Below are 12086 nucleotides of genomic sequence, written 5' to 3'. Positions count from 1 at the left end.
TTTATTTATTTGGCTTGTACATGTGGTCAGAGGTTGGCTGGATATAGTAATCTTAGTTCTTTCTTGGACTTACAAATTTTTTTAAAGAATTATTTATTTAGTAAGCATACAGTGTTGTGCTTGTATATATGCCTGCATGCTGGAAGAAGGCCTTATATCACATTATAGATGGCTGTGAGCCCCCACATAGTCGCTGGGAACTGTACTCACGACCTCTGGAAGAGCAGTCAGTGCTCTTCACCTCTGAGCCATCTCTCCAGCCTCTGAACCTTTTTTGCCATACAAGTCAGAGCCAGGAAGACTTTATCAGGACTTCTGGCTTCGGTTCTAAAGCTGAATGGCGCTTTGGGGTGGGCACATTTAACACTGGGAAACAGACAAACATGTTTGCAGTAAGCAGGAAACTGCAACACCTGCCAGATACTAGAACAGGAGAGACAAGTTTGAAATGAAAAATAGTAACAATAGAGATGTTTATTAAAGCAGAGAAGAGAGCCTCAGTGTGTTGTCATAACAGCAGAATGGGGGCAGGGGGACGATAAGACTAAATCGGCTGAAGAGACGATCCTGCACCTACCTCAGAGTGTCAGAGACAAAAACTGGGTAAACAGGAGGGTCTAATGTGCAGGCCTAGCACTCCCTGAGTTTCTCTCCCAGCGCTGTTCTGTTTCTGTCTGCGGTCTGTCTAACGAGAATCCCCTGCTGTGGCTATAGAGGCTCTTTTTTTTTTTTTTTTTTTTTAAGTCTGAGTATTTGCAGTGCTTCTGCGTAAGTATCAGTGGCAGCATGGCTGTATGTGCTGCGTAGTTTTATGTCAACGAGACACAAACTAGAGGAAGGAGTTTCAATTGAGGGAATGCCATATTAAGATTGGGCCTTACCCAGAAGCAGAAAGAATCAAATGGTATATACTCACTTATATCTGCATACTAGCCCAAGGGGCATGTCCCACGAAAGCCTTCACTTACCAGGAAACTGGGACAGAGGGGAAGGCATCCTATTGGGACTCTAAATGAGAGACGCATGGGAGAACAGCAAAATAAAAAGGATCCAGAGGGTCCCTAGAAATCTACAAGTAGAACAATATGATAGGCAGATTTGGGCCCAGGGGTCCCGCTCAAACTAAGGCACCAGCCAAGGACAATACAGGAGGTAAACTTTAAACCCCTTCCCAGATCTAGCCAATGGTCAGAATATTCTCCACAGTTGAGTGGAGAGTGTGATACGACTTTCTCACATACTCTGGTGCCTCACATTTGACCATGTCCCCTGGAGGGGGAGACCTGATGGCACTCAGAGGAAGGACAGCAAGTAGCCAAGAAGAGACTTGATACCCTATGAGAATATATAGGGGGACGTAATCCCCTCAGGAACAGTCATAGGGGAGGGGAATAATGGGAAAATGGGGGGGGGGGAGGAATGGGAGGATACAAGGGATGGGATAAACATTGAGATGTAACAAGAATAAATTAATAAAAAAAAAAAAAAAAAAAAAAAAGATTGGGCCTTACGCAAACCTGTAGGGAATTTGCTTAATTAGTGGTTAGTGGGGGAGAGCCCAGCCGCTTGTGGGTGGAGCCATCCCTGGGCTGGTGGTCCTGATTTCTGTAAAAAAGGAAGCTGAGCAAGCCATGTGGATCAGGCTCTAGGTTCCTTCCTGTTGGAGTCCCTGGGGACAGAGATGGGGACGCGTGAGCCAAATAAGCCCTTTCCTCTCCTACTTGCTTTTGGTCATGGTGCTTATCACAGCAATAGAAAGCCCTGACTAAGACACTGCAGAAAGTCAAGTTTCATATTCCTACCTGGTGAAACCACACATGTGAGAGAGAGAGAAGGTGATAGATAGGAAAGGCAGAGCTTTATTGACAACAAGCTGGAAAGTTGGAAGATGAAGACTCTTAGGTGTCTTTAGAAGAAGAAGAAGTCATCCTGTGAGGGGTCCAATCACAAGGCTGCTTCATAGGGATTGATTTTGGGTAGAGGGAGTGGGTGGGGAGGCCTTTGAAATTGGCAAGAATAGCAGCATTTCTGAATTCCGGGCAGTTTGCTTTTCTGATGCACAGACTGTTGGGATCCATAAGTCATCAGAGGTTCTGGGTTCATTCTGCAAATCTAAAGAAAAGTTGATGATTAGTTAGCTTTATGTCCCATGCCACTTTAAGTTCTTTCCCCAGAAATAGCTAACTCTGCATTTACAAAAGTGTAAAGAAGGCACCTTTCATCACAGGGTAGCCAAAGGCAACTGTCTGTGGAGAATGTGGAAAGATAGCTAAAAGGGCAACTTTCCCTGAGTAAGATAGCAAAACGAAGCTTTTCATGGGAGAAAGAATTTAATCCTCTAGGTGACTTCAGCCAGAGGTGTCCTCTGTAGCACAGCTGGTGGGAGACCTGCAGGGAACTGCTCCGCTTGAGGCCACCAGACGTACTGGTGTTTAAGATCAACTAGACGCCACGAGGCTAGACTATTTAGTTAGATTTTCCCTTCTGTAGCATCAGTATGTTTACTGTGCCTTCCTATGAATTGAATAGTTTATCATTAAGAAGCTTCTGGGTTTTAAAATTTTTATTTTTAAAGTTAGAATATAATCACATCATTTCCTTGTTTCCTCTTTCTCTCTCTCCAGCCCATCTCATATTTATCTTCTTTCTAATCCCGCCATGTCCCTTCTGTTCCTCCCATCTCCTTTTCAAGTGGATGTACCCTGGGAGAGGGGGCAGCTCTGCCTCCCGCAGCCATTACTTACTTGTAGTTCTTTATCTAGGTGTGGGGCTCCGTGAGATTCCCCCTTTCCACGTTCCCATGCTTACTGATGTTTCTAGAAGATACAGTCTCCAAGCAGACTTCCTGGTCGTCTGGCTCTTACAGTCCTTGGTGCTCCCTGAGCCTCAGGGGTGGGGCTGTGTTCAAGCTGTACCCGCTGGGTTGAGTCCCACAGTCCACTGATCTTCTGTGATGGCCTCCATCTGATACAAAGAGACAGCAGCTTCTAGTGTTATAAATATAGTGTTTTCAAAGTCTGTTTTGTGTAGTCTTAATATGTTGTCTTCTGGTAAGAGTTTTCATGGTACATGTTCTTCTACCTTTTTACTGTCTACGTCCCATATACATATGCTTTGAATTTCCTCTCATAAATTGCAGATGATTTCAAAACCAAAACCAAAACCAAACCAGTCTTTTCTTAAATACAGTGTTATAACTTCTGCCTTTTGATTGCAGCTTTATTCTACTTCCATGTAACACAGACACTGCTTTTCTTAGCTATAAATTAGCAGTTTTACCTTATATATTCTATTTGTGCTGTGGTTTTGTCTGTTTTTTGTTTTGGTCCCTTTTCCTCCAGAACTTGTATGTGTGTGTGTGTGTGTGTGTGTGTGTGTGTGTGTGTGTGTGTGTGTGTGTGTTAGGTGTTACACTCACCTGTAATTGTTTAATGGCTAGAGAGCTCATGTATCTCTAATTTAAAATCTATTTCAGTTTCAACCTAAGTTCATGTTCATCCCCTTTAATCCTTCTTAGTTCATAGGACTTTGTTGTATATTTGAATTCCACATTATAAAATGAATGTGTGTGTATATATATTTATATATATCATACTTTTTAGAACTACTGTATTATATATAAATATATTTACATATGCCCTATTCATTTAGAATTTTACAAATGTCTGTTTTGTGACATTTTATTCCTTGCCAAATTTCTGACATAGACTAATTTATGTCTGAAGGATAATTTTTTAGTATTTCTGTTAGTTCATGACTATTGGTTTATACATTTTCTAATCTGAAAATGTCTGTATTTTGTGTTTATTTGTGAAATGTATTCTTTGGGATGCTGTGTTCTGTCTATACTGGTGGCCATGTGCTGTCTGCACTGTGAGTAACGTCAGCCCTTTGTCTCATGACCCCTGTCTGACAGGCACAGCAAACCACGTGATTGGTTCCTTTGGAGGGAATATGTCTTTTTCTTTTTTGGCTGCTTTTGATGCTTTCTGATTGCCTTTGGTTTCCAGCAGTTGTACTGTGAAATTCTTGTGTCTGTTCTGCTTGCCTTGGTGATTTACTAGTTTGTGGACTTGTTTTTCTTATCTCAGCCATTCTCACATACTGCTCTGTCCCATTTTTGGGTCTGCATCCAGATCCTCGGCACCCATGTAATAAAATGTGCCACGTGCCTCTCATTCCTAGCACGGAGGAGCAGACATAGGAAGACCCTGTGGTTTCTTGGTCAGACAGTCTAGCCAAATAGCCAAGTTCCAAATTCAGTGAAAGATCCCACCTGATAAAATAGGATGGTGAAGAAGACATCCAACGCTGATTTCTGGCCTGTGCATATACACATAGGGCTTTGTTGTTTGTTTGTTTTTAAGGCCTGAAAATATGCATAGGGTTCCAAGTGGCCAGTCTGGTTAACTTTGTGGCTGTACGCGGTGTTCTGATAAATGTAGAAAACTGTCTGGGAGGGAAGTAGGGAAAAAAGCACAAAAGTGGGGAGGAGGAGCGGTGGGGGAGGCAGAAGAGAAGGCCAAACAAGCAAGAAGAGGCTGTGTGTTTTTGAGGAACCTTGTAAGTTTAGTTATAATTATTTTATAGACAGTTAAAATGCCTATGTGAGTATGGTTTGGTTATTTTTGTACAAAAAACTACTTGGAATATAGAAGAATCTATGAAACTTCGTTATTTTTCTGTTCCGTTATGAGGATGCCTTTGTACTTCAGGTAAGTGGTGTATAGAAAAGTCTATGTGCGGTCTCTGTACAAGTTAATTGTTTCTGAAGTTAGTGATGGAAGTGTTTGTAATCTGAGCTTGTGTTGCATTAAAGATCTGTGGTTGTATTTGTTTGTTCAATTTTTCAGGCCTTTTTGTTGCCTTCCTGTGAGATATCTGTAACAAGAAAAGTAGTTCAAGTATATAGGAAGTGGATCCTCCAGAACAAACCTGTGTTCATGGAGGAACCAGATAAAAAGGACGCTATCCAAGAAGATGCTGACAAACTAGGACTCACAGAGACTGACGGCAAGGAGGTAACATTAGCACTGGGCCTCTGAGCGCGGGTACATACGTCTTAGCAAAGTTCGTCTGCTCGGTCAAGGATCCCACTCTGCCACTGAAGGTGCTGTTCAGGTTGTTAGGTGCGGTGAGGACCTGCTGTTCAGGCTGTTAGGTGCTGTGAGGACCTGCTGTTCCTGTTCCATCTTTGATGGGCAGCTGGCTCCTTTACCCTTAGCCTAGGGCTGTATGCACATGGCCACTTCCTTAGTCACTGTTGCAGGACAGCTGTTTTCTCACATTTTGCAATTCTCTCTGTGAGACTGAAAAGCTGATGTCCTCTCCTTGACTTGTTTAAACAAATAGATATTGGAAAAATTAAATGAAGAACGTTTCACCAGGCTTGTCTTTTGCAGTTCACTGCCCAGAAGAAATCTGTATTAAATATTTGAAAAGATTAGCGAGTAAAGAGCAAGTACTTGTGGTGTGTCAGCAGCACCTAGGTGCGACCTTCCTTCAGGCAGCACTGTCTTCTTCAAAGCAAAGGCCTGAGGAAATCTAAAATGACAGGACAAAACATCCTCCTAAAAACAAGAGACACTTTAAATATATTTGTGTTTCTGATGAAATTATGACATTTAAAATTTTTAGCTATAGACTTAAAACTTCTAAATGTCTATTGATTCTGTCGTTTCAGTATTGGTGAAATCATTTTAGTAACTAGTTATGAGGTCAGATCAATCAGTAGGCAGTAGAGTTGGTATGTGTAGAGGCCTGACGTCTGTGCGCCAGCGTCAGGCAAACTCGGCCTTCCGGGGTACACTATGGGCTGGGATCACCTTGGGTGCTGGAGGTGCAGTGCTGGGCAGAGTGTGGGGAACCAAGTGTGTAAACATTAGCCTGCTCGGTTAATGGGTCATTATCTTCTGAAGGCCTCGACTGAAGGTTCTGGTCATAAACGGTCATCCAGCTGGGGACGCTCATATTCCTTCACAAGTGCCATGAGTAGAGGGTGCGTGACAGAGGAGGACAACACAAATGTGAAAGCCGGGGCCCAAGCTATGCTGCAGGTATGCTGCCTTTGCGGACATAGGACAGCCTGGGTGGAGAAGACATTGTGAGCTGTTTCTTTAATTAGTGTGAAGTGTACTGTAGAGCGTCAGGCACTAAAGAGCCCTTAAGGTCTAAGTTTTTCTTTCCACCTACAAATGGAACATATTTTTTTCCAGTCAAAAAAGACATGAAACCGGTTGCAGGTTTTTTGAGGATTATTTTACAGTGAATGTGAGATGTGTATGATTTGTACCTGTAAATGTCTTTGAAGCACACCGGAATAGTTACTTGGATTTTAATTTTTAAGATCTTATTCCCATGTGGACACCCACAAACACATGTGAGAGGTCACGTGCAACTGCAGAGAAGTTTGCTGCAGGTCATATTTGTTTGTAGGCTCTGGTCTTGACACGGATACCTGGAGGGGGTCTTGTCTCCTGCAGCTCTCCCCTTCATGTAAGCTGCAGTTGGCCTGTAGCTCTCTCCCCTTCATGTGGGCTGCAGTCGGCCTGTAGCTCTACAGCTTGAATAGTAACAGGATTTAACCTGTTGCCTTTGTTCTCACTGTACTCGGTAGGTTGCCTCTTGAGTGGTTGTTCATGGGGAAAGAGGCTAGATGGATGGGATGGCGTGTTTCTTCACTGCCGCTTGTGATGAATGCAATTTGGACATAATTATTTCGATTTTTTGTTGTGTCCTTAACCAATGCCAATACAGTGATAAGTATTCATGTGTTGGCATTTTGAAGCTTTTATTAAAAGTAGAAGTGTAGTATATGAAGACTTACTTTTATTTGGGAATATGTAGATTTTTCAAATTCAGGAAGGTAACACATTAGCCGGGCATGGTGGCACACCCCCTCAATCTCAGCACTTGGGAGGCGGAGGCAGAGGCAGGCAGGTCTCTGAGTTCGAGGCTAACATGGTCTTTACAGAGTAAGTTCCAGGATAGCTAAGGCTACCCAGAGAAACCCTCTCTTAAAAAAAAAAAAACAAAAACCAAAAAAAAAAAAAAAAAAAACAAAAACCACCAATTAACCAAAGAAAAAAGAAAACACATGAAATTAAAATGCTTTGTCTTATAATATGTCATTTGTGATTTACTCATGTAAAATCATTGTCACTAAAACTGCTATAGTTTTTTTACCAAGAAAACTTCTTGGTCTTTTTTTTTTTTTACATTATTCAAATTCACATTGTGATTTTTAAAATCTGGTAGTGATTATTAGTGATTTTTTAAAATTAAATTAGGACATGAAACTTTTTTCAGCTTATAAATGGTAAGCCTTAAAAGCTGTCACTGTTTTTTGAGTGTGTTGGCTTGAACCTTTCTGGTCAGCCTATGTGTTTTATTTGGAATTTCCTCTACTAAGAAGCCAGAGAAGCTGGGTTAGTTCCCTCAGCCTTGGGGCTTATACTGCTTAACCTAAAGGAGACCTACAAAGGGATATGTGTGTGGATAGAACCTATCTTTATTTTATTTTACTTTACTTTATGTATGCAGATCTTTTGCTTAAGTGTGTATCTGTGCACCACATATGTTCCTGGTGCCCAAAAGAGGCCAGAAAAGGACATTGGAGTTCCTGGAACTGGAGGTGCAGAGGCTATGAGCCTCTATGTGGGTGCTGGGACTTGAACCATGGTCCTCTGGAAGCATAGCCAATGCTTTTAACCACTTAGTCATCTTTCTAGCCCCAATCCTATCCATTTTTATCAACAAGTTAACAACAATGAATTTCTGAAGTTGATGAGCCACTAGTGTCATCTTTAAGAATGTTGCCATGTACTTTCACTGAAGTAACTTACTGTTTGAGGACCCAAGTCAGCCCTACTGCTGCAGAACCTTGGACCTAGATCTGGGGTAGAGCACAGAGTAGTCAGCTGATTTTATAATTGTTTTTGTAATATGCTTTTGTCTTAAGAATTTTATGAGAGCCGGGTGGTGGTGGCATACACCTTTAATCCCAGCACTCAGAGAGGTAAGGCAGGTGGATCTCTGTGGGTTCGAGGCCAGCCTGGTCTACAGAGTGAGTTCCAGGACAGCCAAAGCTACATAGAGAAACCGTGTCTCAAAAAAGCCAAAAAGAAGATGAGGAGGGGGAGGAGGAAGAGGAAGAATGGGGGAAAAAAAAGAAAAAAAAGAATTCACTGAAACTATTGTATCTTGCTACATAGTAGATTTCTCCCATTAAAAGACGTGGGGCCAGAGGGAGGCCTCAGCTTTGCTACACTCAGGACCGGGGTTTCGAGATGCCAGGTGGGCTTGGCAACCCACCTATAGGCTTAGCTCCAGGGAGGCAGGGAGACAGGAAGTCCCTGGAATAAGTGAGCTGGCCAGACAGGCAAACACTGAGCCCTGAGTTCAGGGAGAGACCCTGCTTCAGTCTGTAAGATGGACAGGGATTGAGGAAGATGCCTGATGTCAGCTTTGAGCCTCCATATAGACATGCCCATGTGTTCAGCCCTCCCGTCTCCACAGCCCCACAGACGCACACACCACACACACATGCGCATGCAAAGGAGAGTCCTGAGTCTAGAAGATGCAGTATGGACCGAGTGACACTGTTTTCAGGCGCTGCTGCTCTGTCCTTAGGCCTTTCAGGGACACTTAGCAACATCCCATCAGGAAGCAGGTTCTGTTGGCATCACATCTTATTCCTCCAACTTGTTGTCTTAAATTCACTTTGGAAAAATAATTATAGCTCTATTGTCTAGCCATGGCCTCCTCTGTGACCTTCTGTCCATCCCAGACCTTGTCACCCTGATGCAGTGATCCTGGCTTTTTAATTTTTATTTTGTTGTTGTTGATGTTTTGTTGAAAGATATAGCAAATTAGAATGTTTTATGATTCATGGTAAAGTAACACTTTCTATATGGAATAGTAGGGAAAAGCCTTTTAGGCGTCTACCTAGGCAATCCTAAGGAATGAGCTAGAACATGTATTGGTGCCATTTGCTGTGTCGAAATAGTCTGTGGAAATAACCTGAAAGGATTCATTGGTAGAAGGAAGGTAATATTATCTGTAGGCAAAATTTGCTCGGATGTATATGGTTCATTGTATTTTCTAATGTAAAGTTACTGGCTTTAAGGTCTTTCTTACAAACGCTGCCAATGTCTTTCTGCTGGAACCATGTGCCGACGTTCCCATGCTCCTGAGAGAACAAGTAGACGCCTGCAAAGCTGTTCTGATTATTTTTCGGCGCATGATAATGGAACTTACAATGAACCAAAAAACATGGTAAGTTCACTCCAGACTAACGTTCTAAAACACCTGCCTTTGCATTTCAGCATAATTAGATTTCCACTTATCTAATGCCTTTTCAAAACTAATAATAAGGCGAACACCAGCCCCTTCAGGCAGCTTCTGTGAATTATGACAAAGAGAAGTGCCCAGCACTTGGGTAATTCATTCATGAAATTCTTTCATTATTTTTAAAATGCTCTTGAGCAGGAGTTACTGTTACATTACTCAGTAGTGGGTTTTCGCATTTTAAACTTTTTGTTTTGTTTCTTTCCTCAAGACAGGGATTCTCTGTGTAGCCCTGGCTGTCCTGGAACTCACTTTGTAGCCTAGGCTGGCCTCGAACTCAGAGATCCACCTCTGACTCCACAGAGGTGGGATTAAAGGTGTCCACCACCACTGCCCAGATCCCATTTTAAATTTTTATTGGACAGTTTTGTGATAGGTGGTATGTACTTTATAATATTAAGCTCAAGTTTGTTAATTGTCTTATGTGCTATAAACTTGAATTTTATTCCTTTAACTTGGTATTTTAAATTCATTTTGAAAAAACGGCAGAAAAGTATAGTTAAAACTACTTCCTTACTGAGTTTTCCTTCCCATTTTCTTTGCTGTTTTCCTGTTAATTGTGTTCTTAAAGGTAAATGTGTTAGATGTTTTCCCATGCCTGTGTCCCATAATGGATTCTTTAAGCCTATTATGTAAAACTGCCTCTGTAAGACTCTGAAAACAGTATCACATAGTAACTGAGCTATGGTGACTGCAGCCATCCTAAGGGTGCACTGTGATTCAGGCAGGGTCTGCCAGCACAGATGCACTACCCATTAGTGTTCAGTCCTGACCTTTCCAAAGCCCTCCTGTCTTCTGCAGGAACCACAGTCATGCGGTGGTATTGACTGCCTGTGTCCTCATATTAAGGCCCAAAATGAGTCGGTTTTGTTTTCTGTCACAAAGGTGGAAAGGGAGACTTCCCAGGTCATGTTACATAATGGTGGAGAATGGCAGAGCTTTGTGTAAGTTCAGGCTGGCATGGCCGTTCCCTCAGCGAATGCCCTGCTGTGCTGGTTCAGCTGGAAAAAATCATCTTGCCCACCCTCCTGCAAGGAGAAAACTCAGGCTGGGAAGCTGTTTGATGGGTGACATCATCCTGCGGGTGGCATGGATGTGGAAAGCATGCCTGTAGAGCTGCGGTAACATAGAGTAGTTGATGCTGGTCACATGCGATGCTTGTCCTCTAACTGTCACCTCGACTCCCAACACCCCCAGACAGTGTGCGATGCCCAGTGCTGACTGCAGAGAGCTCACACCTATAACGTGCTTTGGAGAAGTGATTACTAATGCAAACCTTTATTTTGGGTGGCTCAGGGAGCAGATGCTGCAAATCCTTCTCAGGATAACAGAAGCTGTCATGCAGAAGCCAAAGGATAAGCACGGAAAGGACTTGTTTGCCCAGAGCTTGGCAGGGCTGCTCTTCAGGGTAAGTCTTGTTTATTAAATGCCACGGGTGCAGGGTTGAAGTAGACTTGGCAAGTTAGTTTTAATTACTGAGAATTTTACAAGTCATGTCAAATTAACTTTACGTTTTCCTCCTTAGCTTTGTCCTAAATGTTGTGGTTTGTTTTTCACAGTTAGAGTTGGGTTTGGGACTTGCCTCTCTGCTCTCTCCTTCCTCTTGGTTTGCTTGAGAGTGGCAGGCATTAAGAAGTGACAGGAGTGAGCTGGGTGATGGTGGCACACACCTTTAATCCCAAACTTGGGAGGCAGAGGCAGGCAGATCTCTGAGTTCGAAGCCAGCCTGGTCTGGGATAGCCACAGGCAAACAAACTAGCAAACCATAGAAAGAGGCAGGTGTTGAGCTTCCTAGTGGAGAGAAAACCAGGTAGATTTGACAGTTACAGGAGGAATAGAAATACGGAACTGGATGAAAACTTGAGACCATCATTGTGTTAAGCAGCTGCGTGTGATGCCTCAGACTGGATGGAGTGACTGTGTGAGGGGACGTATGCACAGAGAGATGATAGAAGAGGGAGCAGCCAGAGAGGCTGAGGAAGGAGGCCCAGTGTGCTGGATGAAAATCCACAGTAGATTGTTCTAGATGCCCAGCAAAGTGAGCAGGAGCAGGTGACCTTTGGGTGATTGAGAGTGTCCTAAAGAATTGAAGTCTGCTTGGAATGGATGAGTCAGGAAATGGAGGCAGCAGCTGTGGAGAAGGCTCCCAAGAGCTCTCTGTGGAAGGGAGGAGAAGAGAGGGTCTGTCTGGAGGAGGAGCTGCAGAGAGGGTGAGGGTTAGAACAGCCTGGCATTCTAGTGGAAGAGGTCAGGAGGGATTGGTGAGAGGGAGGAGAGCCTCAGGGTCTGTCAGGGCTGAGAGCGAGCCAAAGAGATGCCAGTGCTTCCTGCCCCAGTGCGAGCAGGGTCAAGGACAAGGACAGGCCGACAGCTGATGGGCTGCCCAGCAGAGCAGAGGCAATGCAGAGCCCCAAGGGCTACAGTGCTTGTTATAGGGTTCGTAGAACTTATGAACATCTCTGAAAGAGAACAGTGTGAAAAAACTATGGAAATATGGGGCATTCTACATTGGAACGATTCGACAGAGCTGCAGTGATGGCCGAGGAAGGGAACATTCTCTCCGAGTTCCAGAGTCTTGCGTGATACATATTAAGAAGGCATGTGGGGTACAGGTGGTTTATGTAGAGGCTGCAGGGGGAGTTGGCACATACTCATCGATACCCTCTTTCTCTTTCACGACTTGCCTGCCTAACCCTGCATATTTGGGATGGGCCTACACGTTATTATTTATTCATTTA

General features: G+C 43.4%; 1 protein-coding gene across 1 annotated transcript in view; it reads left to right on the top strand.

Annotated features, from left to right (window-relative positions):
* The window catches only part of Ralgapa2 (Ral GTPase activating protein catalytic subunit alpha 2), a 282989-nt gene that overhangs the window by 91159 nt on the left and 179744 nt on the right, over window positions 1-12086 (top strand). The window contains exons 11-14 of the mRNA XM_051144780.1: window positions 4854-5021; window positions 5919-6056; window positions 9128-9276; window positions 10645-10756. Of these exons, the coding sequence (XP_051000737.1) occupies window positions 4854-5021; window positions 5919-6056; window positions 9128-9276; window positions 10645-10756 (567 nt within the window). The remainder of the gene's footprint in view (window positions 1-4853; window positions 5022-5918; window positions 6057-9127; window positions 9277-10644; window positions 10757-12086) is intronic.

This window comes from Acomys russatus, chromosome 4 (genome assembly GCF_903995435.1).
Source record: "Acomys russatus chromosome 4, mAcoRus1.1, whole genome shotgun sequence".
In the NCBI taxonomy this organism is placed as follows: Eukaryota; Metazoa; Chordata; class Mammalia; order Rodentia; family Muridae; genus Acomys; species Acomys russatus.
Note: the sequence above shows the minus strand (reverse complement) of the source record. Positions and strands in the feature narration are given on the sequence as shown.